The sequence below is a fragment of the Fibroporia radiculosa genome, assembly GCF_000313525.1.
Source record: "Fibroporia radiculosa TFFH 294 genomic supercontigs, scaffold13168, whole genome shotgun sequence".
NCBI lineage: Eukaryota > Fungi > Basidiomycota > Agaricomycetes > Polyporales > Fibroporiaceae > Fibroporia > Fibroporia radiculosa.
The window spans coordinates 3,306-29,228 of NW_012133482.1; the positions used below are offsets into that span (position 1 = coordinate 3,306).

General features: G+C 51.1%; 9 protein-coding genes across 9 annotated transcripts; 4 read left to right on the forward strand and 5 right to left on the reverse strand.

Moving 5' to 3' along the window:
• Positions 1-121: 121 nt before the first annotated feature.
• FIBRA_07504 (uncharacterized protein) lies at positions 122-535 on the reverse strand (the record flags this gene model as incomplete). Its single annotated transcript, XM_012329183.1, has 1 exon — positions 122-535. One exon carries the CDS (start codon positions 533-535, stop codon positions 122-124), a length of 414 nt encoding a protein of 137 aa, XP_012184573.1.
• A 4,103-nt stretch (positions 536-4,638) lies between these two features.
• Positions 4,639-5,490, reverse strand: FIBRA_07505 (uncharacterized protein; the record flags this gene model as incomplete). Its single annotated transcript, XM_012329184.1, has 1 exon — positions 4,639-5,490. The coding sequence occupies one exon, from the start codon at positions 5,488-5,490 to the stop codon at positions 4,639-4,641; it is 852 nt and encodes a 283-aa protein (XP_012184574.1).
• Positions 5,491-5,743: 253 nt separating this feature from the next.
• On the forward strand, positions 5,744-6,779 carry FIBRA_07506 (uncharacterized protein; the record flags this gene model as incomplete). The annotated part of the gene is made up of 5 exons (XM_012329185.1): positions 5,744-6,032; positions 6,087-6,268; positions 6,322-6,509; positions 6,557-6,680; positions 6,732-6,779. The coding sequence occupies 5 exons, from the start codon at positions 5,744-5,746 to the stop codon at positions 6,777-6,779; spliced, it is 831 nt and encodes a 276-aa protein (XP_012184575.1).
• A 518-nt stretch (positions 6,780-7,297) lies between these two features.
• On the reverse strand, positions 7,298-8,611 carry FIBRA_07507 (uncharacterized protein; the record flags this gene model as incomplete). Its single annotated transcript, XM_012329186.1, has 3 exons — positions 7,298-7,534; positions 7,585-8,437; positions 8,493-8,611. 3 exons carry the CDS (start codon positions 8,609-8,611, stop codon positions 7,298-7,300), a joined length of 1,209 nt encoding a protein of 402 aa, XP_012184576.1.
• Positions 8,612-10,167: 1,556 nt separating this feature from the next.
• Positions 10,168-13,112, reverse strand: FIBRA_07508 (uncharacterized protein; the record flags this gene model as incomplete). Its single annotated transcript, XM_012329187.1, has 5 exons — positions 10,168-11,758; positions 11,816-12,011; positions 12,067-12,247; positions 12,765-12,876; positions 12,940-13,112. The coding sequence occupies 5 exons, from the start codon at positions 13,110-13,112 to the stop codon at positions 10,168-10,170; spliced, it is 2,253 nt and encodes a 750-aa protein (XP_012184577.1).
• Positions 13,113-13,736: 624 nt separating this feature from the next.
• Positions 13,737-14,964, forward strand: FIBRA_07509 (uncharacterized protein; the record flags this gene model as incomplete). The annotated part of the gene is made up of 5 exons (XM_012329188.1): positions 13,737-13,794; positions 13,844-14,355; positions 14,406-14,573; positions 14,635-14,802; positions 14,854-14,964. The coding sequence occupies 5 exons, from the start codon at positions 13,737-13,739 to the stop codon at positions 14,962-14,964; spliced, it is 1,017 nt and encodes a 338-aa protein (XP_012184578.1).
• A 368-nt stretch (positions 14,965-15,332) lies between these two features.
• On the reverse strand, positions 15,333-16,973 carry FIBRA_07510 (uncharacterized protein; the record flags this gene model as incomplete). The annotated part of the gene is made up of 12 exons (XM_012329189.1): positions 15,333-15,577; positions 15,619-15,658; positions 15,713-15,757; positions 15,810-15,894; positions 15,948-16,039; positions 16,096-16,173; positions 16,232-16,242; positions 16,295-16,330; positions 16,389-16,433; positions 16,492-16,685; positions 16,753-16,786; positions 16,874-16,973. 12 exons carry the CDS (start codon positions 16,971-16,973, stop codon positions 15,333-15,335), a joined length of 1,005 nt encoding a protein of 334 aa, XP_012184579.1.
• A 1,197-nt stretch (positions 16,974-18,170) lies between these two features.
• Positions 18,171-19,537, forward strand: FIBRA_07511 (uncharacterized protein; the record flags this gene model as incomplete). The annotated part of the gene is made up of 5 exons (XM_012329190.1): positions 18,171-18,339; positions 18,390-18,562; positions 18,618-19,024; positions 19,082-19,161; positions 19,212-19,537. The coding sequence occupies 5 exons, from the start codon at positions 18,171-18,173 to the stop codon at positions 19,535-19,537; spliced, it is 1,155 nt and encodes a 384-aa protein (XP_012184580.1).
• A 1,084-nt stretch (positions 19,538-20,621) lies between these two features.
• On the forward strand, positions 20,622-24,421 carry FIBRA_07512 (uncharacterized protein; the record flags this gene model as incomplete). Its single annotated transcript, XM_012329191.1, has 23 exons — positions 20,622-20,675; positions 20,729-20,781; positions 20,832-20,914; positions 20,970-21,068; positions 21,135-21,203; positions 21,261-21,283; positions 21,341-21,365; positions 21,423-21,452; positions 21,521-21,633; positions 22,789-22,883; positions 22,939-23,014; positions 23,072-23,119; positions 23,174-23,217; positions 23,275-23,311; positions 23,348-23,400; positions 23,455-23,537; positions 23,589-23,690; positions 23,741-23,889; positions 23,946-23,970; positions 24,022-24,051; positions 24,101-24,113; positions 24,172-24,231; positions 24,325-24,421. The coding sequence occupies 23 exons, from the start codon at positions 20,622-20,624 to the stop codon at positions 24,419-24,421; spliced, it is 1,461 nt and encodes a 486-aa protein (XP_012184581.1).
• Between the last annotated feature and the right edge of the window lie 1,502 nt (positions 24,422-25,923).

Sequence of the window (25,923 nt, forward strand, 5' to 3'; positions counted from 1 at the left end):
TCTTTGTTCCAAGGGCGGTAATAAGGGGAAATTGAATGGAAGCAATGGTGCCTGCCCTGTTGCCCCAATACGAAAGATCGAATTTTTGCCCTTCGAGGTCGGTAGCTGAAGGACGTCAACATTAGCACTTGTGCTCCTGCCCCTGCGGAGGCGACTCACTATTTATGAACTCCCACACAAAAAGAGCGGCTGTATATCCGCAGATGACGAACACCTCGGCAAGGTTGAGAGTGTACGAGCTGCCGATCTGTAACGTCCAGCGGAAGGCAATCACCCTGTAGAAATTTATGATTGCACGGGGGATGTGGCGAATCGAGAATCCGCGGCGGGAGGCCCGAGCACCGCTCTCTGCATCACCCGACGAAGGCGCTTTCTTCGTGAGCTTGGTCACGGCCCAGGACACGAACTGGAAAAGCGCGACAGTCGCAATGAAGCAGGCAATTAAGTACCAGACTTGTTGTGGATACTCCTTCGCTCTCTCGACGCGCAAGGTCTTATCGGTGACCTTGACCTTGGACGAGGTGGAAGCAGTCATGTCGGATCAGGAAAGAGGATGGCGACAAGACCAACGGCCAAGTGAGGGCACCTGAAGGGTCCAGAGGGAGGGTCAGAAAAATCCCTTACACATGCAGTGGACTGCGGTGGGTTTATATGTGGTCAATGTGGTCGCTTTCCCATGATGGCGATGTACCGGAGATGTTGAAACCGAGAAATGCTCGGTGAGGGAGCTGCCCAAGTCAATCAACCATATTCGCAATGAAGCCACAGCCTATCGCGGTAAAGCTACCGTCAGCGGCGTACAGGTATGGGAACTGCGAACCGTGTCCAACATGCTCATCATCCGGGCCCAGAATGATCATATCAGGGGCAATGACATTGTTGTAGTCTCGTACTCTGATTGCGCGGCGAGTCCTGAGAAGTCACGACATGTACGGCATGAGGCTGAAACTCACCTTGCCAATGAGGCCGGTGTATCCCTCCCGACAGCATGGGAGTTTTACTCACACATGAGAACTTTCAGTACGTGAGACAGCTGTCCCACTACGTTGGCAACAACCTCATCAACGGACGGCCTGCGTGGCATTTGTCCCCAAGTCTGTGCACACACGGCAGTAGATGCGCGCCGAGATTCCGCCATAGTCGGGTTATACAATGCGTCGGTCCTCGGAGCATTTCCTGTGGCCCGGCGGTTCGCAATGCATTTTTGCAGGTAAAGATTCCACGCGATGTGGCCCAAACCACCTAAGGCTTGAGCTGCCCGACGGTTCCCAGGAGATGTAACCTTGACGGCTTATCTAATCTGATAGATGTATCTGGATATTTATCTGATATCCTGGGATCCTTCCATGGCGACGATAGCGCTCGCTTAGGTCTGGGTTGCCTCTGGCCTGTCTTATGCTGCGACATGCAAACATAAGCGGCCGAGGGCCGCAGGACCTGTCAACGTGACGGAGAGATGTGGTTGTAATGTTGAGTATGAATTCCTATGATCGGAGAGCCAGAATTATAACCCCGTTACAAATCGGACGGAGAATGCTGTACCATGTGCATCCTCCATATATTGCCACAATGTGGCGGGAGACCCGGTATCGGTCTATCTGGACATCTAGACACTCCGACAAAAGCGTGGCGGCCTGCATGAAAAATGTGACACTCACTACTTGAACGGTAAAGAAGGAAGCCAAGTCGAGTGCGTCAGGTGGCTGCTAACGGATGATGTGTGCGAAACCCCATTCTCCACAGACCGACAACTCCACGATTGGATGCAAGTCCATCAGCCCTTGGCGCTATGGAGCAGCTGCGCCGCACGCTTGTGATAATGTATCGTGAGGGTCAGTAGCATCCTACCAATGTCACCAAGACAATCTACTGGTCTGTAGCTATCTGGCTCAGTGAATTCACACGACAGTGTGGGTGGGGAGCCGCTCAGGCGAGCATACGACCGCATAGGGATCTTCATACGCGACTCGTGGGCCCAGAGTGTTCCTGGTATCGTGTCTAGAGCTATAGCTTGCTTGTTGCTGTCCTCGTAGTTTAAATGAGCGACCCCACTAGTGCATCCTGAAAAGCGCCCTGACCACCCAGACTCGTCTAAGTTGGTACTCGTCCCCGAACACCTATGCGATGCGATGCCAGAAGAAAGATGCGCGGTTTCCGCCAACTCGGCGTCGACGCCCGTGTTCTTGACCGGATCACTGCGAATTCGATCGCACATGCCAATCCCGTGTGAAGTCGGGTCACGATCAGCACTCGCTTATATTCAAACTTCGCACTTATTACCGCGCAGTGCATACTTACCTGGCTCATTCCAAGACGCCCCCGATACCAAAGCCGTTCCCTTATTGAGTCCTCCCCATGAGTAGTGATTTGCTTCACGAAAATCAGTTATCCGCCTCGGAAACAATATTCACCCATGTAGGGCGCCACATTTGACAGCCATTCACTCCACGCAGATTGTAAATAGCGGGCGTGTACCTATATGAAATCTGCTTTCAGGGTTCTCGCCTCGAAGAGATACTAATCCATTAATACCACTACTCATTCGGCCCCGAACTCTGAGGTCGAGGGCGTGCTCGATGACTAAAACGATAAGCTTCAATCTCCAGTAGACATCTCCTCTACAATATTTTTAAACAAGCTCAATCAGTGGTTTGATACGAAGAACATGAAACGTATGGGACTGACCTGTTGGCACTGTATCTAATCTGCTTACGAGTCAGTCGCGTCTGCTCGTGACATATAGCAAATACTTACCTAGAGACTTAAAGTGCTTGAGTGACACAGGCTGTCTGACAAATAAAATTCTCAGCACATGACAGCGGGGGATCCCACTCATCTCAGAGAAGAAGAGGTGTGGGTAATATACAAGCTGGCGCCGCCGAACTATCACCGAGGTCTTCAAAGTCAGTAAGTTATTTGATTCTGTCTGCAGCGCGTTGCTGTGACTATAAGACGTATTCGATTTGAATATGTGCATGCTTCTTACATAGCTCAGAAACATCTGTGGTACCTCATGAGCGTTTTCAGAAGATTCGCCGCTATATACAATACCGGAGAGTCGCATGCACATGCACGACGAGTGATAACCGTCGGACTGTGAAAGGAAATCTGGATACGGCAATCTTGAAGTACCATCTGAGTCTACGATTCAGTATAATTAACTCAGCTTGCGATTCACACTAACCGATCTGCTAGCTTATATAAATAAGTCTCCGGGGGGACCAATAGGGAGTATATCTTGGCGCCGCCGATAGACTGCGATATATTTGCCTCAATATCCTATTCCCATAAGAAATAGCCGAGAATGCATCAAGAATGGGTGGGTACGTGGCACGATGTTCTGAACCAGGTCCTTCCAAGAGCATCAGAAGTATGATGTATGAAGTTCACCATTAATGGGAAAGACAAACACCAGAAATATTTTCCAGCGCCCTAGTATGTGAGGCCCAGCGGGATGAAAAGGCCGCTGCCCATATAGCTTGTTCCCATGAGATGATCGACAAACATATTAATCCGCGGAGCCGCTTCAAAGGAAGTTAATCGGACCCGCAAGGACGCTGTAGGCACAACATACTTGAAGGTGTGACCGCAGCCGCTCACAAAGGTCTAGCACATGACATAGAACGCCACCCCTCACCTCATCGTATAGAGCGGACTGATAGAATGACATTGATTCCGGTCCAGAGCACGAGACCGACGCCTGAGATACTAGCGAGCGAGTGACTCGCAACACGCTGTGACTGATATTCGTATGTCTAGTCGTTTTGGGGGCAGCATGAGGTGACAATCTTATCGTCGGAGAATGTGACCACTGAAGCATGCTGGAGCCAGATACAACGACGGTGCACACAACTGCGTGAGACTCAGATGAAGAGACACTCACCACATCAGCGCAGAGCGCGAGCTGAAGGCACGCCATATCATATCGTGACCGCCAGATAATGCGGACTTGCAGCGGGTTCTACGACGTGTCAAACAATTGATGGCTTGCGTCGGTTAACACGTTCTGAAGATATAAAATCACGCCGCAAGTGACAGGGAATTCTGGAGGATAGCATGCTGCCAAGAAGGATGCAATGTAGAGCTTGAGAATACAGCTAACTCTATCTGGGTGATACAAAGCGAGCCGTAGAAGCCAGACAGACTCAAAGACTCACCACACACCGCCGTATCTCTAGCACTTTTCCACACACTCCCTGCGAGACCTCACGTGCGATGCAACTTCATGACAAGCTTATGACCTCGACTTCGGGAAATCGTCATGCAACACCCATGGCTGAGAAGAATGTCACAGTAAACGCGCGGTGGCCGCGAATTGTGTAAGATGTCCGCAGCAAATCAATTCCTATAGCACAAGTCCAGACACCTCCCCGTTGGGAAGGAAGTTTGACTCAATCCAGTCGGATATCAGATAGTGCAGTCCAAAGTCGTGGTAAGATGGCCTCGGATATGTGGATGGGAGGCGTCGTAGACCACAGTGGTGGAATATACCCATGTGAGAGTTCGACTAACACCCATATCTCCATCTATTCACGCCGCAATTAGTCGGAGGTATTAATGCTCGCCAAGCTCTGTCAGAAATTGCTCACAATTAGTCCTTCTTTTTCGGATTAGGAACATGCCATGGTCGATAATCAGCTACTTCCCGGCCATCTCGGGGGGCGCTCCTGCGCCAGGTGTAGCATCGGGTGTTTGGTCGTCCCCGTTCCCAAGCACCTCTTCCAGTTCCTCCTCTTCATCGCTATCATTGCTTTGCCTTCCGTTTGGAGTATCTTCGCTCTCGCCTCGAGCGCCAGCACGATTCGGAAGCGCTTGACCCGAAGGCTCAGCATCCAAGCGAGGATCCCATTCAAGCTCCTCGGGCTCCTCCTGGTCGACAGCAACACGAGCTTTCCAGTCGTATTTCTCGCGAAGCATAGAGACTGCCCGTACAGCCCGGTCGATCCTTTCATCATGCTCGGCTCGAATTTGCTCGCACTCGCGCAGAACATCTTCATACTCAGGCCGCCTCCCTAGCGCATTACCACTTGTATTTGCATTTTGATTAAGTACGCCCACGGAGCCCTTGGTTTCCATATGCTCAGAGAGGTGACGCACGATATCATTCTCTATTTTGAGCACATCGGTCGTCTGTTGATTGCGGAGGAGTGGGATGAGCTCGTTGTCGAGCTGTTGGTCTGTCATCGCTACTCTTGGATGAAGTGCCAGTCTTTCGAATTGATTCCCTGGTGTCTGTGAAGACGTCGTGTTGTGGCCCGGTCCAAGCAACGACATAGAAAGACTATGGGACTGCGAGAGTAGAATGTTGTATTTTGATAATATATCCGGCCACGCAGGCATTACATTCTGTCCACCGACCTCGATCGTTCGCTGAAGGAGCTGTATTGACTCGATCATTTGGTTCGCCTTGAACTTTAGCGATTCCAACTGCGCAATAGGAAGTACCGATGGATCGAAGCTCAGACGAGCATTGTGTGGAGCGGAGGTCATTTTGGAACTATGAAAAGTCGTAAGTGTCGACGACAGACTCGCTAATGAGGCCTACGAACCAGTCGCGAGGTACGAGAAGAAGTTGTGGGCGTTGTCGCATAATTTCCACAAGTGGAAATGTGTAGAAGCTGTTGCATAATAAGCGCAAACACCCATATTCGTGACGATGCGTCGAGGCGCGCCGTTGTTGCTCAGAAATTCAACGTCTGTATCACGACCTCACTTGCGCATCCAGCTCCGGATTATCCAAATTATGTTTTCTTACGTGGGGCAACGCGCTATTCTACGCGTAAGCACGCTGGCGTCCTCGAGATGTTCCCCTATCACGTCGCTTCAGACGCAGACGCGTTCATTCTTGACAACCGCAACCTCGTCTTTGTCTCGAGCGAAGGCGAATGCTCCTACCAAAATGATACAAGAGAGGTCTGCGGGAACAAAAGCTGAGAAGGCTGAAAAGCCAACCAAGAAAACAACTAGGAAGGCGAGTGTGCCTAAGGCTAAGAAGGCGAAAGACTCTGAGACAAGTATACCTTCAAAAAAGGGTACGTTTGATATACTGACTAGCGTTACCTGTTGCTGATATGTCAGGATACCAGCGACGACAAAGATCGCTAAAGCGGACTTGCCCCCGAAAGGAGCGCCTTCCATATATGCTTTATACTTTACGGATTATTACAGGCAGTATGGCGCGGATGCAGCTCTGAAGGGTACAAAAGCAAAAGTCATTGCATCTGAGGCTGCCGCTCACTGGAAGACACTGTCTGACTACGAGAAAGAGGTAATTCGCCAATAGCACGGTTCTCAACATAAAAGCCCCTAATCACCAGGCAGAAATATAATGATCAGTTGCAAGTCGAACGTGAGGCATATGTCAAGCGCATGAAAGAATATCTTGAACGGGTTGACCCAACTGTCCTGAAAACAATCAATGCCCAACGCAAGGCTGAGGGGAAGCACAAAGTCCCCCAACCTCGAGAGCTGAAGGGATTGGTCAAGACACCAATCCGTCCCTTCAACCTGTGAGTGGGCCATCATCGTATTTCCTCCATTACTCACCATGTATTAGCTACGTCAAGGAGCATTCCAGAACAATTACGGTACCAGAAGGCTTGCACGGTATTGAGATTGGCAAGCACCTTATAAAGCAGTGTGCTGCGGATTGGAAAGCACTGAGTCCTGAGGAAAGGGCGGTGTGTATTCATCTTATTCGAGCCACGCTGCATGTATTTATTTTCTTGCAGCATTACGCGGAGAACGCGCAGCAGTCCAATGAACAGCTCAACGCGTAGGGTATGTCGACTTCTGCCGAACAAGGCATCTATGCCGGCTTCCCACAATCATGCTCATCGAGTGCAACTTATTCAACCTGGATTCTCTTGTTGGTTGTAGACTACCTTCGATCCTCCATCGTTACACTCATTTACCTTCGTATCGTGTATAATACCTTAATTTGGCAGAGTCTGGAATCGGATGGTACAACTCATCTCACGCACCTCTGCGACTCGCTCAAACTTAGGAGGTTGACTGCGCCAAAAAATCCCTTTTCGTGTACCCAGTCAATATGTAGTTGGACAATTATCGAGACTGTTCTGTGTAATAGGCATAAATCAAGGAATATCCGTGGATGGAATAAGTGAGGTCCTAAGGCGGCAAAAGAACGACAGCGAGGTTATGATTGAAGGGTATAAGGTATCGTCAAATTTGATGTAACAGGCAGTCGTAGCATCGAAATAGACCGAGACAGAGATAGCTTTCTACTTACTGCAGCAGGCCCAGGAGTAGTCCCCACTTCACATCCACCTCCCACTCATAGGCGCTTGCCGGGAACCGCCCAGAAAATCATTGTCAACGCAACCGTACATGCTGCAACAAGGGCAGTAACCCACAACGCTCGCCCAAACAGCAACTTCTTGACATATGGTTCACGAATGGGCAGCGTGCGGAACGGCGTAGACTCTGATTGGCCCAGGAAAACGAGGAAGGGGTCAAGCTCATACTGGTGGGAAATCAAGAAGAGGATGGCAACGGCGTAAGGCAAGAAGAGCTGATCAACAGAAGTTAGCACAATTCTAGGGGAGCCACGATGACACTCACGAAGAAGCGCTTAGACTTAGGTTCCACGTCCAGGAAGATGAGTGAGAATCCCACCGCCAGTCCGATCCAGAGGATAATTAGCCCCACAATCAGCCGCACTAGGGCCGACACTGGTGTCAAATTCCCGAATGCCTTCGCGCGCAAGAATCGCGGAAACGCATCCTGCTCCATAGCACGGAAACAGTATTCCTTCTGCGCATGGAACATATCCGGGATCTGTGCCATTATATTGAGGTCACTCTGCGACTTGGGCTCATGAGAGCTGTTCAGCGGAAAGGTATGTACTCGGAGGGCGGGCGGCAGGTAGATCTCATGGTTTTCAGCTGAGCCAACCGTCCCGGCAGGTGACAGGTAGCGGAAGTATATGCGTTCCGCAGATTCTATCAGGTTCTGGCGCGTGATAGCAGAGGTGCGGGGAATTATTGTCGGGGCGCGCGATGCACGTCGCATATTGAATAGAGTAGGTGTGCGACCGGAGAGAGAGAATGGGGTCGTAGAGCGCGGTGGCTCAGTGGCTACGGCGGTAGCCGGGGTTGTCGACATCATGCGAGGACTTGGGCTACGCCCGGCTTTCTCGTCGCCGTACCCGGCGAGGTTGCGTCTATCCTGGTCGGGCATGTCTGTCGTACTCGTTGTGCTTCGCTTTGTGCCCATCTGTGGATTCATCCCCACCACCGTGCCATATATCGATCCGCGCCTTCGCGCATAATCCCAGTACTCCGGCCAATCTTCCCTGATAGTTCGTCCCGACTTGCGCACGTCTTTAAAATATGCGCGACATAGATTTTCATGCTGTTGAACGTCAAGCCAGAAATCGAGTATATCTTCCGAGCCTTCACGCTGGAGGAACAGGCTGGGGAAGACATGGGCCTGTGAAGACGCTGTGAAGACGCGAAGAGTAGACTCACTAGAACATGAACAGGTCTACCGGGGGTCGTGTCCGCCGAGACAAGACCTCTGTGAATGACGGCAACCTGTTCCTGCGGCTGTCTGCGCCATCGTCGTAGCGATGGTGGTCGTCGTCCATGGCGGTCTCTACCAATGTTGTCGTCGCGTGGTCGCCGCGCTGAACGCTCCAGTCTGCGACCAAATATTTGGCCTGGATACGCAGGGTTCACTTTCGGAAATAGCCGAGCTGAGAGTTTTGCGGACGAGAGTGTCAAAGAGCGGTCATTTGCAGAGAATCTTCGTGGCCATGCCAGAGAAAAGCGAGAGGGTCTTTGTGAGCTGTTCTCCAGTCAAACTGGTCCGAAATTGGTCGCGAAGAGCGACTGTCATGATCAGGATTCAGGTTCAGGGTACGGCACGTGATCGCCATTCGTTGAACTGTTTGAGTTTCGGGGATTCTCCTTCGCTGGTCATTTCAAGTTCTACTTGCCAACCATCCACGAATACTTGATTGTGGGCCTCATTCCTTATCGGTGCAATGTCTTTTGCGAAAGCGCTGTCTCCTGCAATCAGGGAAATACGCATTCTGTGCTGCCAAACAGGACCAGCATCAGCAGGCACAAGGTTGGTATGCCCTCCGGTATCGTGTTCCTTGTGTTTGAGGCGCACCACAATATTATAGGCAGTTTATCTCCTCCACGTATCCAGTGCTCAAGCAGCATAATCCTGACCTACCCATTTTGATACGGGAGGCGAAGGGAACGCCTGCGAGAGTGTTTGCGCGATATGGTGTGTGTGCCCACTGGCTATGCTTTCTAACCTCGCTCGTCTTGACCAACATGTTTCTCCGTTCGCAGAACGCGGGGTAGAGAGGCACGTGGAGGTGGATAACCTCCCCAAGTCAGATGTAGAGTCCAAAGTTGCTCAGCTGCTCAATCTGTCATAATGTTCTGGGAACATGCTCGAGTAGCATTTCCCTCTCTATAGCATTCCATTCAAACGATCTAGCTCGGTGGAACTATTGGTGTGCAGCGTTATCTGATGTCTGGGTTGCGCTATGAGAACCCGCATGCACGCCATCAGGCTCTACGCGACTAGAAAGCGCCATCCCACGCAAGTACGCGAACGTTGAGATGTCCATCGGTGGTTCGTGTCTCGGCCAAAATTCAACGGCCAGAATGTCGCAGTTTGTTCCCCATCATATTCGTTGCGTTATAACAAGGACTAAACATCACCAATCTCATGTCAAGTGGTCGGGTGCTGTTTTCAAGTACTGAATATACTATTGGGCTTCACTGTGCCAGTGGACGCCTGCATCAATTTGATATGATTCAGTTTCCATCTCTTGAATTGTATAGGTCACATTTTTCTTTGCCGTTAGACCTGACGAGCACAGAAGCGAAGTTCAGGCACGGTGTGCGTACATTTCGCCCTGGAACAATATCCTAGCCATCTTTCAGCTGAGCGTTTGCGCCCTGCTAATGTAGTCAGTGCTGTCATCGATACCCTCATTCCTGACTCAGACCAGGCACTAGTACTAGGAACGCACATGTTGAACAACCAGACTCGTGGTATCGTGTTCGCCCCAGAACCCATGGACAAAGAACCTCCATGCCGGTATGTGATATCTTGATGTTCCCAATGCAGAAGGAAGTAAACCGTACAAGTGGTGAATGCAAATTACTGTCCGCCGCATCACGCCCACGGATTCTCATCGTCGAGAATTTCCGGGCTGAACATCGCCGTCCGCGCATGTGCAAGTGGCGTTCCTGTCACCACCGTCAGCTCACCCACAGCTTCGTCCTGGGCGCCGATGATCTCGTCCACCTCGTCTCCCACCTCAAACAAGGTATCTTCGCCCTCCTGCACCTCAACCTCCCCCTCTTCGCGCTGTCCTTGCTCGTCTTCGGCGAGATAACCCCTCCGATACACTTTGTGCAGCGCGCTACCGCGCACAGCGGGTTCGCCCTTGCGCCTTTCGTGTGTCATTTCCTCCTCGGCCGCATGGTGGTCCTCCACGACGAGGTCGACAGCATCGGGCGGCAACACGGCCCGCTCAGTCTCCTTCCTTGGAGACGGCGGTGGTTGACGGCTTTGCGGACTGTCTGTCGGTGATGTCGACGAAGACGACGCCCGTGCGAGGATGGGCTGTGCGCTGGCGGACAGCGTGCGCGCGCGAGGAGACTGCGCCGGCGTATGTTCCCTGCTTGTCCACCGGAGTTTCACCTCGCCCATTTTGGCCTCTGGCAGGCGGTCGTGCTCCTTGTCGATGATCACCTGGCGCTGCGCCATCCCGCCTTCTATTCGCGTCTTCCCTTTGCCATGCCCCGACTCTGAGCCGCTCGAGTCGTGTCTTTCCCGTATGACGCTTCGCTGGAAGTTGCCCATCGCGCCGTAGTTCTGCCGTGCTGCACCTAGCGCACGTCCGGGGCGCGTGAGGGGCGAGAAGTATGCGCCGCGTTCGTCCCGTAGGATCCGTTCCTCTTCATCCCACATAGACTGCCGGGCGGCCTCCGAGCTCACATCTACAGATGGATAGAGGTAGTCGCCAAATAGATATTTTTTGCTGTGCTCGAAAAGCTCTTCATCAGCCTCGTCAATGTCTCCGAAGTGGAGGCCAAAGCCCTCATCCTCTGTTGGGTCGCTGTCAAAAAGGCTGGGCCCTTCGCCCTGCGATGTCCACAAGTCTTCGGCGGTATGCACAACCTCCTCCGCTTGGCCAGGAAGTAACGGCGCATACACTTCTTCACCCTGATCTTGTCCTGCGAACCGCTCCACGATCTTGTTCACTCGTCGTTCCACGACCCCTGGCGGCCGCATCGATGGCGCATGTTGGGGGAGCCAATATTTCTTCTTCCCTCCTTGGCTGTACCGAAGCCCGGCTCTGATCCGCCGGTCACGACCAGCACCCTGGTGTATGAATCCCTCGCTCGGTTCAAACTCACGGTAGTCCATCCCTTCCCCACGCAACGTCGCCTTGATATCCTCCACGACGTCCTTGAACCCAAACGCATCCCGAAACGCGTATAGCACTGGCATCCGCGCTACGAATGACGTGCGTGGGTCCATAAAGTCCCTTGTTGCGAATGCGTACATGTGCGCCACGGCGAACACGGGCATCTCAAGACAAATGAGCGTGTCCGTGAGACCAAGTGAAATGTGTTCGTTGTCTGTGTACGGACCCAGTTTCTTGATTGCGCCGGCCGCCACGAGGATCGAGATAAGAATGGACTGCCAGAAAGAGAAAAACAAAATGCCTTTCACACACAAGAACTTCGGCATTGGTCTGGGGAAGTATCAGTATCAATGTCGCAGAGACACCACTAAATGAATCCAGACGGACCTAAAAGGTCGGAGATCATCATTGACACACATCCAAAAGATCGCCAAGCAGTACAAACTCAAGCAGATGCTCGTATTGTATACGATGCTCACGTATAGATAGCCCGAATTCGCGCGCAGGTCGCCCTCGTTGAATTTCCCAATGAGTTTGAGTATGATAGTGACCAATGCAAGCATCGGCTTTACTTGCACATATTCTGTAGACTAAGACCTGAGAAATCGGTCCAGGGTCAGACAAAGGTATATGCTTACGGATGACCCCGCGTTTCAGAAATAAGAAAGTATGCGGGTCGCTGACGTCAACTTCTTTCCAGAAGATGCTTCCAGGGAATATTGGATATTTCGGTGGTCGACCATGGAGGAGGATCAATAATGACCGCTCCCCGCCCAAATAAGCAATGAGGAGATCAAAGAAACAATAAATTACGAATGCCTAAAAACAAGCACAAAATCAGCGACAGACCATTCATTCCACATAGTGCAAATAGAAAGAACCCGAATCAGAGAAAACAGAGATGCACGAGCACTTGAGTGTATATCAACTGCGGAGTATTCGAAAGGTCGAATGATGCGACAAGCCCTCCGCACATTACAAAAGGCTTCTCAGGACATCTGCTGAGGGCCGTGTACAGACTGTCAAGAGTCAACATCTACCTGTACCGCATACCACCAGCCAACCCCGTGGACATATGCTATAGTCATTCTTTTGATCGCTCCGTATATGTATCAACTTCGGCAGGGATTGGACTACAGATGTGTGACAGCTGCTAGCCATCCAGCTGCCGCATTCGGGGGACTGACCAAAAGTGCGCTAATGCGACTTGGGCACTTGAAATATCCTCTAATAGGGATGTCCATGACCATGAGCTTAGCACCCTCTTCCCCTGGGCCTCCAACTCATAATCTAACATAGGCTTCTCTTAAAAATAAATACAATGTTTTGGACATACCTCATAGATATCGCGAATCACGTCAATAAAGAACGCCGCTTGTAGCGAAAACAAAGAGATGAATGAGGATATGGCGTATATCGGGACCATAACCATGATACGAACGACCATCCTAAATCAAGGCCATTTAGTCTGCGCGCAGCATAAAAAGAAACGGGTCACAGTAAGAGCGAACCGTTGTAAGACTGGTTTGCGGTAGTTCTTCAGGTGCAAGAGGATGGACGTTGCAGATACGACGGTGGCGGTCACAGTTGCCAAACCAGCGAGCAAGAGCACAGGGAATGGAAGAGAAGAGCCTGAACCGGATCCTAGGCCGGGAAGCTTCCCAAACAATTTGTTGACCTCCATGGCGTAGAGGCTTCAGAGACTAGGAGAGAGGACGAAAGACCCTGCGGTGTTGCGTCGCTGCGCGCGCGTTTGTGTTCGCCCTAAGACTGCGGAGATATTCAAGTCTACCGCGCAGCAATGTATAGTAAACAGATGGCTGAGCATGCACACTTTACAATGACATCGTGCACACAGGACACAAGTGTTGTTAATGCCCACACGGCGTCTTCGAGCAAGATGGTCGAGTAGGAAGTGAAAGTGGCTCAGTCGCCGGGGCTTCAGCAACTTCGGACCAGTTATCACGTGTCATCATGAAGCTATCACAAGTAAAGTCATTCTTATCTGATAGCTTAGATCTAGGTAAACGTTATCGTATTAGTCTTTTGTAGACTACATACTTACATGGCAATCGCCAGCCTGTGATTTACGATTGTCCCGAATCACCTTTGGTTCCGGTCTCGAGAGCCTTCGAAAATTCGTTCCCGCATTATCTCCTCTCAGAGGGGACATTCAAGTACTGATTCGTATCTCGGTGTCTTAGAATTTCTAACAACGTGAGTTCACCTCAATCTTTGACGTACATATACTCTGGCTGCTCACCGGCACCTGCTCGCCAGGACTACTTATTGTCTCGGGTCGCTCACCATGTCTGCGCCGCCAAAAGCACGAGTAGACGAGGACGAGGACCTGGACGACCTGGACGGTCTGTCCACCACTCACTGAAGCACCCTGCCCAATTGACCTCACAACAGATGTACTCGAGCAGTTCTCTGCGGCCCCGACCAAGTCTCGAACACCAGTGACAGCCCCCGCAGCTTCCTCCTCGGTCACATCACCGCCCGCGCCCTACTCGGCGAGCAAACCCGCCTCAGCGCAGCCACAGCCAGGCTTGCTCGGCTTAGATCTGTCAGAAGACTTTGCACGCGAGCTGACCCTCGGCATGGAATCACTCATGCGCGAGATCGCCGGTGACGCGGGGCTCGATGCGGACGCGACTAAGGGGCTGGGTGGCGCCGGGGTGCAGACGGAGGAGGAGAAGCAGCAGGAAGAGGCATTCAAGGCTGCGTGGGAGAAGATGTTGGTGGAGAGCATGAACGGCGCGTTGGAACCGGACGATCTCCTTGCCGGCGCGGCGAGCAAAGGCGAGGGGCGGGAGTCTGGAGGGCAGCCTGGAGCCACTGACGCTGCGGGCGAGACGGACGCGTTCCAGGCGAGCATAAAGAAGGCGATGGAGAAACTGAAAGAGAGCGATTCAAATATGCAGGTGCGTGTTTTGGCTATCTGTGGGCAGGAAGCTCGCTAGACCGTCCATAGACGGATGCACAGGACCCAATTGAGGCGCTCATGGCGCAATTAACAGACGGACTCGGAGACTTGAGCGGAGAGTCCGACGAAGATCTACAGAAGTTCCTCGAAGGGATGATGTCCCAGTTGATGAGCAAAGAAGTTCTGTATGAACCGCTCAAGGAGCTGCATACCAAGGTAGGCACTCATAGGAATGGTAACCTTATGCTGACCAATGCGTGTCTACTTTCGTATCCAGTTTCCAGAATACCTGAAAGACAGTGCCGCCACATTGTCCGCCGATGACAAAAAACGGTACGAGGCACAATACGCCCTTTCCGAGCAAATCGTCGCAATATTCGACGACCCCGCCTACTCAGACGACGACCCACAGAAGAGCTCGCAAGTTGTCGCACTCGTGACGGAGGTGCGTTCTCCCATGCTTAGTCTGAATTATGCCGTGCTGAGAGGCGATCAGATGCAGAGCCACGGCTCGCCACCACCCGACATCATGGGCTCGCTTCCTCCAGGACTGGAATTCGGCGCAGACGGCTCACCAAAGCTTCCTGAGGGATGCACCATTACTTGAGTTACGGGGGATTCACAACATACTGTAATATCTAATTTTAGGATGGATAAAGGGTCGTCATTTGAGACCGATGATTATATGTTGTATCAATGTACTTCGTTAAAGTGGCATCAGGCTGATGGAGCATACACCCGGGGCCGCAATACCCCGGTGTCATACTTGTCACACTTGATATACTGGTATATAACAACAGCTATAGCACACCATACAACAACATCGCACACATCCTACAATCACATACTTAGATACATTGTCTTGGTATAAATCCAAGCTCTTCAACCATCCTCATTCAACACCTCGAGTCGGGCATCTTGAGCGTAAGCTCAAACGCTCACGACCGCCCCAAGGCTAAGATACTAAGCCGCAGTTCATTGCCCGCGAATGGAGCGCGTCCAGTCTACGGCGTTCTTGAGTTGTTCGAGCGTAACGAAGATGAGAATGGTCGTGGGCTGCAGCCGTGACCACGCGGGAAGCCAGCCCTTGAACATGAACATCGCGCCCTCGTTGCGGAATGACGACCGGATCACTTGCATCGTCGACTGTCCTCGCGCGTGCGCGACGGGAACGACAGGGCCGATGATGCAGATGAAGCAAGTTCGTGCGGGGGAAAGGTCTATGATTAGCACAGGCGGGTGTGATTAGCGTGTTGTTCACTTACAGCGCCATCTTTGCCCGACGCGCTCATGACACGGCTCTAATCAGGAGGCATGAGTTGTGATAGCTATATAAAATGAGCTTGGGGACGCACCTTGATAACGTCAGCGGGGGAGCAGACAGTCGTCGCCACCGTACCCTTATCGCAGCATGAAGCCAAAAGTAGTGTCAAAAAGAAAGAACAAGCGTACTGCAACGACACTGGCAGCAACGTGGACGTTGATGTTGTCCTCAAAGTATCCCGTCTTCAGCAACTCGGCCTTGGTAAAATCATACCTGCGATAGCGGCGTTATGTGGCTATATGCGGTACCTAGCCGAGAAAACATACGATGCGAGCTGACTGGCATTCATGAGGACCGCACGGAAGACATTGGGGCCAACACCTCGACTCAGTGACGACCATCCCTCTTCGCGTACCATCTACATTATCGTCAGAGCCTATATATAAGTGGCGAATGCCTCCGAAAGACACTCACGCGAAACAGACCATCGATGGCATGCTTGTAATTCAGTCGCTTTTCTGGCGGCTTTGCAAAATCGCCCTGCAAACGGACCTACGTATAGCCGTAGGTCACCGAGCCGATCTATGCGGGGGCGGGACCGACTGCGTACCATGATGATCTCTAAAAATAACATACATAAGGTAATAAATGAAATACAGCCACTGGGGCGTACCTCCCGGATTCCCGACCAGTCCGGCAATGCCTCCCGCTACGAGCAGATGGACATGGCTCAGATCTGGCACGAAGACGCTCAGAGATAGACGCACCCATACTGCCCGCGAGCGCGAGCTTCCACGCGGGCGCTTGGGAGCCTACCCCGCACACACAGACGTGAGATCGACAAGCGGAGAGACGGAACAAACGGCGTACCTGCACCCACGATTTTCTTGCTCTCGTCGTATGCCCAGAAGCGGCACAGGGAGTAGGACATCTGCCGCAGCCACGTCCCTGTGATACCATCGAAGAGACCACGGGCGCCCGCCGTGCGCACGGTCTTACGAAGCGACTGGACCATGCCCTTGTCGCCGGTCGCTTGCATGCGCACCTTGGTAAGGTCGAGGGGGCTGCAGAGTCGCCATGCACATAATAGTCAGGGGTGAAGCACGGGTATTAAGGGATTGAGTTACGTACTGGGTTATGGATGCGGCGATAGTTGCGGCAACGCCTGCCCAGCGGAGATAACAAGATCACAGCGATCATAGTAAGTCAAAGTTCTGGATACTGAATTGGAAGAAACGATAGCCGGGCGCACCTCCGAGCCAGAACGGATACGGCTGCTTCTTCTTTGGCGGCGCTACGTCTGGAGGTGGCTGCACAGGTAGCGCGGCTGCTGACTCGAGTGCCTTGGACATTGCGAGCAACCGTTGGCTTGAATATACACTGGAGTCGAGGGTGTCTGGTGGTCACTCCTTGTGGTGCGTCAAGCTCAACGCTAAGGTCGAGAGCAAGGAGGGGCTTGGGAGGACACAGGGGCTGGGAATTACTGCTTATAGGAGGGTGGATGCCATGCGACCATTTTCCGAACGGCCGGTTTGAACCGAGGGGTTCGGGCGAGAAGCGGAGGGATGGGCAGCCCAGCTGGGCCTGACTCGTCTGGGAGAGTGGCGTCGTCGCTGCGAGCAAGCCAGCGTAGGGATAAAACGGACAGGAATCACAGCTGATCAACCACCTGACGTTTCCATCTGGTCTCGGCGCCCAAACCGCCCTCGATTCCGTACCAAAATCCCTCTCATGATGCTCGCCGCCCTCGACGCTGCCATCGACCAGTCCGTAAATGGCTGCTTAGCGAAATACACCCGTCAGAAGACTTCGTCCCCTCCGAATTGATACGGTCGTGGTCTCATGCACAAAGTGGTCTGCGAAAACGTCATGAGGGAAGGGGCGCCAACGAGAGCGTCCTTGAGGTTTGACGACTTGGCCATATGTTCCGTTATGCATTATTTTACCTCCTCAGGTCTATGTGTGTCCCGCTGTGAAGTGCGCGCCAATAGATGCCGAAAGTACGGGACCAGTTCTTGAGTAGTTTCTGAGTATTATAGTGTGCTCCGATGCGCATTTAGACGACTAGTCTATAACTGAGAGTGAAGCAGCGCACTGGGGATCAACTGAAGATTCTACCCACCAAGATTCTCAGAAAGATACAAGTTGATTAGCAGCATTAGCCGAAATCGGGAATAAGTACACGGCAAGTAGTAAGCAGTAAGGATATTATATTTAATAGTACTTTTGATTTACAAGCCTCCAAAGCGCCGTTAATTCCTTCTTTATTTAAGTGCTCACAATAAATGGCATGCCGGAATTATAATACCCGGATTGCCTTCCAAAAATGAACTTGGTACAGCCTGTCGGTTAGAACCTAGGACCAGATCCACCTCAGCAGGAGGTATTGCATAGCTGGTACTACTTTCGAGCATATATTGGCAGCAGCTTATCTCGAGGATTGTTTAGTCAGGTAAGCACGTCGTCGGCGGTCGCAACCTCAGGCTCAAGCAAGGCGGCTTTGCAATTCTCAGCTCAGCGCAGCCAGCCGGCTCAAGGATAAGGTCATCATGTTCTTCGACCTCAGCGTACCTGTACCTCCCATATCATCCAGGCCGGGTCCCTCTCAAGGACCATCAAAAAAGGGAAAGGAGAAACAGCAAGCAAACGCGGCCTCTGTTGTGTACACCCCCGCACAGATATCCGCTATCGAAAACCGTCTCGACCTGCTCGTGCATTGTCAGTGCATGAGGTTGTGTGGCGAACAACGCTAACAAAAAAACACGTAGTAGGATACACCGTTTTTGCGTTCAACCAGTCCGTACAGCGGAAGGTCGACCCCAAGAACCATGTCAACGTCCTTGACCCGCTCCTCGCGCAGCTCCGCAAGCGAGAGGGTGTTGCTTTGCTCAAACGGCTGACAATCGTGCTAGATGAGGAGAGCGAGAAGGGTTTTGGGCTGGTGCGTAGAAGAGGCTGTCGTTTGCATTCGCCACTCACCTCTTCACGATCCACAGACGAACCAGAATACTGCTCTCTTCGCGTCGTACGACCTCCTCGCTCTCCTTCCAACCACACTTGGCACGTTCTCGCAAGCGTGCTTGACGCACACACAACCATCCCCGCTCACGACGCATATTATTGCGCTCCCGCTGACGCTCCCCCGCCTCCCGTTCCACCTGAAGCACACGCTCGTGCGCACTGCACTCAAGAACGGCGCAGTGTTCGAGATCGCGTATGCTGGTGCACTTGGGTCAGAGAGCGATGTCAGCGGGGGCAGCGGCGAGGGGAGTGCGAGTGCCAGGCGCAACTGGTGGGCGGCCGCGAGGGAGGTCGTACGTGTTACGAAGGGGAAAGGCATTCTTGTAAGTGGAGGTGTAGTTAACGACGCCGACTTGCGTGCGCCACGGGATGTGGCCAATTTGTGAGTTCTTATCATGTTGGTATTTGGCCTTATTCATTACTGCTTTGGAATTCAAAGAATCACAGTCCTCGGCCTGGCGCAAAATATTGCACACGATGCCTCCACCAAGGTACCCCAGTCGTTGATTCTGCGAGCACGTGAGCATATATGCGTTCCGCTTGCCATCCTATGCTGATGCGTCATACAGAGACTCGTAGGACATATCGTGCAGTGCTATCGGAACCCAAAGTTGTGATTCCTGGTGCTGTCGTGCCCGAATCTGCAAGTCAGCCCCCCACTCTTCCCCCACCTACAATAGACGCCAATATTCTCTCAGACCCTACGATGTCAACTCCTCCCGCGACAATCTCACAGCCTCAACAGTCTGATGCATCCGAAGTCGGCGGGAAAAAGAGGACCCGAGATGAGAGCCAGGGTGCAGGTGCCCCGCTGAACAAGGCTGCTGCGGATGACGAGAAGGATGGGTCTGGGAGAAAGCGGAAGAAAAAGAAGTTGAAGGAAGGAAATTTTTGAACACGCTAGGCTGCGCTGCTAGTGAATGAGGTACAGCCCATCTTACTAGAGCTTTGCCTTGGCGCCTTGCAGGGAGTCATATAATCACGTTATTCGCAGGCGGTTCAGTTGCGCAATTATATTCCTACTCATGCCGTACTACAAACCGTTGCCAGTTGGTTACCAGGTCGCAGAAATGAAGTTCTAATTCCCAGGACAACGATAAGCCCAGGGTCCGCGAATTCGCAGAATAGGTCATCAGCAGCCGCGCCGATTCTCGAGTCGGAGAGTCGGCGTGTTCCGAAACTCGAGCGGCGCGGTCTCAGACTCAGCATGCGACGGCAAGCCAATCAGGCACATCAGACGTACGGGACGCACTTTTAGCCCGTGCAAGCAGAAGGCAAACGGGGTGCCTGCACAAAAGGCTAGCCTGATCTTCGCTGATGCCCACTCGCCAGTGCCACGAGCATTTGCATATTTACAGTCGTGCTGCGCCGGCCGCGGGGACGTCCCCGACGATTGCAGCCCCGCTTTTCTCGTTCACCTTCACGTCGCACACGCTGGCATCTTGCACGAGCGACCGGCCGCGCGCTTCGAGCCCGGGAACGCGCCTGTATCTCCTTCGAGCCCGAGGAGGGGCAAATGGTCGATTGGAACAGTCCTGATGTCTTAAAACTGACAGCTTCGATTTTCGACCGGGTTCAATTGTTCTTTCTTGGGTTTTATTCGTGCGGATCCAATTCTTATCTCTTCTGGGCGAAGGCGTTGAAACATACCGGCGATCTGCTCATAGTTGGCAGTATTTAACGTCTCTACACTGCGTAGAGTGGCCGCTCCTTACTCGCAGGATAAAATTCCGTTTATCTTATGTAGGCTGCCAGGGGTTGGTTTCTGTTGAAGACTTTGTCCAGTGTGCTCACCATCGGACAGATCCCCTATTTCATTGGGAGATATGCTCAATTGGCCAACTGCTTCGCTTTGTGAGTCGGCTGTATTCTTCGTTGATATATGCTGACACTCCTGCGTTTGTCCAGGGTTATAGTTACCAGGATTACGGACGCGCGGATTAATTGTGCCGGTACATTCTGTTCATCCTTTGCTTTGCATGTTCATGGTCACAACTTCGCGCCTAATCCTAGTTGCATTCACTTTTTTCAATGTGCGAATTCTTGTTATTACTACTGTAATGATATGCTAAACAACGTCCTACAGGTTCTTGGTAATGTCGCGATTTCTGCTTCTTCAACGAACCTCCTCATTCGCGCGTGAGTCTCTGCGTTTTGCTTTCTGGTCATGCTTTGAGAAGCAATTCAAGTCTGGCGCTGTGGAAGCACAAGCAGGGCATACGAGCCACACTTCTCCTCATGAGCATTACCCAGTGGATAATCGGGCTGATATGTGAGTTATTCATTAACATGCCACGTTTCCTAATGCCCACAGTTATTTGATGCAGTTGGCATCCTGAGCTCCGGCGTCGAGTCAGAACATGAGTCTCAGTGTGGTGGTGTTTTCCCTAACAGTCACAAGGAACTAACGATTTTCTTCTTCTATTGTAAGTATGATAAGCTCGGTCATCTTTTCAGGGGCTGACATTGTCATTTTGGTGTTGGACTTACAGCAGTTGTTCACGACTCGTGCATCCTTATCTTCACCATCGTCGCTCTTGCCTCTAAATCCGATGCAGCGAGTACGCGGCTGTGGTTGAGAGTATACCGGCATAATTATTGGTATTTGATTGTGACAGTACTAGCAAATGTCCCTGTTGCAGTACGTCGTCCTGGTTGCAAGGGAATCAAAAGTCTTAACTAACCTTTATGCGCACAGATCTTGGCCTGGTTCAATCTAAACCGTGCGTCGAAGTGTCTATCAGTCTGGGTTCAATAATTTGAAGTTACGTCCGATGTAGCTATCATGGATCTAATGTTCGCTGTATCAGGTGTGTCTGCAAATCGCTATCACGATGTTTGCGTTATCTGATATGCGTCCTATAGCTACGACTATTAGGTAAATGGCTCGCTTGTGTTGGACGTGCAAATTTGGTCATGACGACAGACTGTAAGTGTGATCGTTTCGTCGGTAGCTGTTACCTCCTTGATGGAATTGGAAAAGGACGGAAGGTAAGGAAGTTGGCTTGAACATTTCCACAGAGGGCTCACGATTGCAACTTCTTCAAACGCTGGTATCTGCATCCTGCATCATTGAAATGCTTTGTGCATGTGGCATGCGCAGTAATACTAGGCGAACGGGGGCAGGAGATGCTACTTCGGGCAAGGAGGATACGCTAACGACGCACATTGAATTAGCTCGGTATGCCTTGTCATTTTCTGATGAACCGTCTTATCACATTTATAAATTGCCGTTCTAGCTCTTTATCATATGACCATATAAGCGAACATCCCAGCCATGCTGTGGATACCACGACGATCACAATGGAGCAATCCTAGGGGTGTAAGATTATCGGGCGCTTTTTGCTCTTGCGATACTTTCTTCCAGGCTACGAATATGCTTGTTGAACAGTTGCGTTATAAAGCAAATCAAAGGGCCTAATGTTCGATGTCATGCGTTGATTGAGCCAGCGGCTTTTTTGCAGTCATATTCGGGAACTACCCATATTCAGTCCAGGCAGACATCCGCGTTCTAATTGCTCTGCTGGTGCGCGGGGAACTTCGCCGGTGGATATGTGCCAAGATTCGCGCGAAGTTGGTATAACATGACATCGGGCGTGAAATTGCCTCTTCAACCAAATGGAGCTCCCAACCTATGGCGCGAATAGAGAGGAAAGACTGCAAATTACTTCGGTCGTGCATGTCTGTCAGAGCCCGGGAAGAACAACCGGGCGCTCCGTGCCACGGAACGCTCCGTAAGTTCAGCTTGAGCCCATTCAGTTACTGAATAATGGGTCTAGCCTTGCTAGAATAGGGCATCGGCAGAGCCCATGCTATGGTGGTCACTGGTCGCCATCACCTTACAAATGTCATATTTGGCCAAATTGCCGAGCATCTGGGCGTAACACATCTTGCGGGATTCATGCCAGTCCGGCTGCAGTGCCAGTCTGTCCATCGGGCCGCCGGGATTAACATGACGCGCTGTCATGTCTAGCAGTGTCTTGCGTATACGTTCGGTTGCGCATGGCAGTATTGAAAAGCTTCGAGACTCGGAGTGGAGCCTGTTTTTCGGATCTCGCACACTCTCACTCTTTCGCGTCACCGCCAGGTTTGTCGGATTATCTCTTCCTCTACAACGTGTCTCATTTCAACCTCGATGCGCAATAGGAGCTCAACATGATCGACTGGGAGAGCGAAGAAATTTTGCACCTCTTAACGTCGTTATACCTTCGACTGCTGACATTCTTTCTTGGTTTCTATGGGTATGTCAGTACCTCTCTTTTAATGCATTTTCATCTTTCTCAATGCTGTTGTCAGCTGGCAATATCTTCTCACTTTGCACCATGTAGAATTGCCGCTCGTTACCGGGAAATTGAAGTTTCGACTGATCTACGTACGGTCTTAGAACGCATAAATGTTCGTCAATGTATCTGATCACATTCATCCACAGATACCCTATCTAGTGGGTCGACATGCCCTCCTAGTTTTGACGACTGCTGTGTATAGATTTATTGCTCTCCTCTGTCCGTCACCTTGACGAAATGTTCAAAAGGGTCGTGCTCTCGAGTTCCTCCTCTCTGCCAGTGCACTGTATTGGTGAGGCCCACGTAACCTTCCATGCTCGCCGTACTGATGTGCGAGACTTGGATGTAGCTATCTACCGTACCTTTTCGGTAAACTATCCCTTATTGTCAGCACGATAATGAAGCTGGAGCACACTTTCTAGGCGCTGAATAGTGCTACTGTATCTGCGTCGTCCACAAACCTTCTCGCTCGAACGTACGTTTACGACTCATTGATTGTAATCAGGTGTAGAATCTGACTTTGTGACAGGTTAGTGCTCTGGAGGCACAAACGCATCGTGCAAGTCAGCCTGATTCTCATGAACGCCGCTCACTGGCTAGTTGGGCTCACTCGTTTGTGGTTATTCGGCACCAAAACTTCATCCTGAACTCATCCCATTCTAGTTGGCCCAATGAGCATCCGCCCAGCGAATGCGAATGTGAAGCCCTTATGCGGTCCACTTTACCCCAATACGTTCCATGAGTATACCATATTCTTCTCTTACAGTGAGTCGAGTTGTGTGTTGTGCCTTTTATTATTAATGTGAACCTCGCAGCTGTCTTCTGTGATACTACTATCCTCGTGGCTACCGTTGTCGGGTTGGGTCTTCGGGCCGATGATGCTGGCACACGTTTGTGGGACAAAATTCATGACCAAGGGTTCTGGTACCTCTGTACTACAGTGGTGGTGAACTTACCTGTATTGGTACGTTCGCCCATTCAAATCATTCTAGACCGACTATGCGTCTAAAAAGATAACAGATCTTCTCCACGCTCAACTCCAACCGTATGTACCTACCCATTTGCCCTGATATGAGAGAATAAAACTCTCGTGCAGCATTTATGGCGTTGCTATTTGTTGTAGTGGGTATGTTATATGACATGATTCATTCGCAATCGCTTGACATTCCCTATAGCGAGGATAGTCAGGTATGCATCCGCTGCTTGCAGGGCTCACGGACATTCCATGATACAACGCGTTCCCCAGCGTTATAGTTTCATCAGCGACCGTTATATCGCTCATGGAAATGAGAAATGGTGGCGACAGGTGAGGAACTGGATCTCATCCCTGCTTGAATTGATTCATGACTGATGTCTTGGCTGCTTTTTTTGACGTCGGTTGCCAACGGAACGTTTACAGCGATCCTGATGGAGAAGTTTACCAGACGAGCAAAAGCGAAGGCCCTTCTGAGGAAGGACCTCTTACCACGTACATTGACGTCGACCTATCTACGTGAGTGAGCACTTGTGCGCGCGATTTTTCGCATGAATCTCTGATATATCTCCTATCTTATGGCTTAGATCCATCTCTCGAAGCACGGTAAGATTATCTGATGCGTAGGACCAGTGCTTCGGCCAGTTAGATGATGGAATCGATACTAAACTTATATCATGGACGCTTCAAGTTTGTGAGCCAAACTTGAAGTGACGAGTGGCTCGTTCATACGATTCGCAACCGAAAAGCGCGTTACATCACTTCCAAGGACAATATTTATTACGCGCACTACTATACTGTATGTTACGCAATTGATGCTACACCTAGTCTGCCAGCCGCGTTCTGTCTTCGAGAATTTACAGGCCAATAAACGCGGACACGTTACCGCTATCGGAAATAAAATGTCGGCGCCGATGTCAAGACGTCAAGCTTGCTGCCGACTATTCTGTTACTTAGCGCGTAGATTCTTCTAGCTCGTGAACAACCATGCTGGACAAGTGTGCACAGCTACCACGCTAGCAATATCTCGGCATCCCTAGAATCTCACAGTTCGTCAATGGGACCGCCTTATTGACTCACGATCATACATGCGTGGGGTTTGTGTTCCGCATCACAGTCCGGAATTGGGCGCTGAGCCCGGTTCACACGGTAGACTTGATTCCGTTCACTATTTCTACAGAAAGTTACATTGCACAGTGCTCCCTGACGGCATGTGGTCCTCTCGGAAGATATACGCTTATAGGAGGAATCGTGCATTTGCAACCGGCTGTAAAGTATTCGCTCCGACGTTGCATATATTTGACTGCTGCATATTGCCCTGGCTACTCACATAGCTTGCTGCCCTCAGTAAAGTGGACGTCGATTTCCCATTCCAAATATCTTAGTGCATCATTGGCATCGTCTGTCTTTCTAAAGCGTCGCTTTCAGACTTGGCCCCACAGTTGAGCCTTACAGACGCGTTCAATGACCGACTGGGATAGCGAAGAAGTAGTGCAGCTCTCATCATGGATATATGCCCGACTGCTGGTTTACTTTCTGGGCTTTTATGGGTATGGCTTGTTCGTAATGAGTTTTTATTATCATGTGCATTTTGATCACTACTGTTAGGTGGCAGTATCTCCAGACACTACATCATGTTGAGTGGCCGCTCGTCACCCAACGAATGAATTTCAGGATGATCCATGTATGTTTCTCTAACGTTATAACTAATGGCTTCAGAATGCAGACGATATCGTCGCAGGTTCCCTATCTACTTGGGCGATACGCCCTGTTGGTTCTTTCAATAATCTTGTAAAACCACGTTTTTGGCAGCCATCTACGCGGCTAACATCTTAACAGAGTTATCATGGTGAAATCTCCCACTCTTTCTATTAATTGCATCGGTGAGCCTTGAGTATGTATTTGTTGGCGCAGTTATCAAGCTGATAGTATATGCCTCAACTAAGCTGCTTCTCGGGCTATCTCAGTGAAGCATCTTGGTTCTGTCTTCATGGCGACTCTAATCAATTTCTTAGACGTTGACCA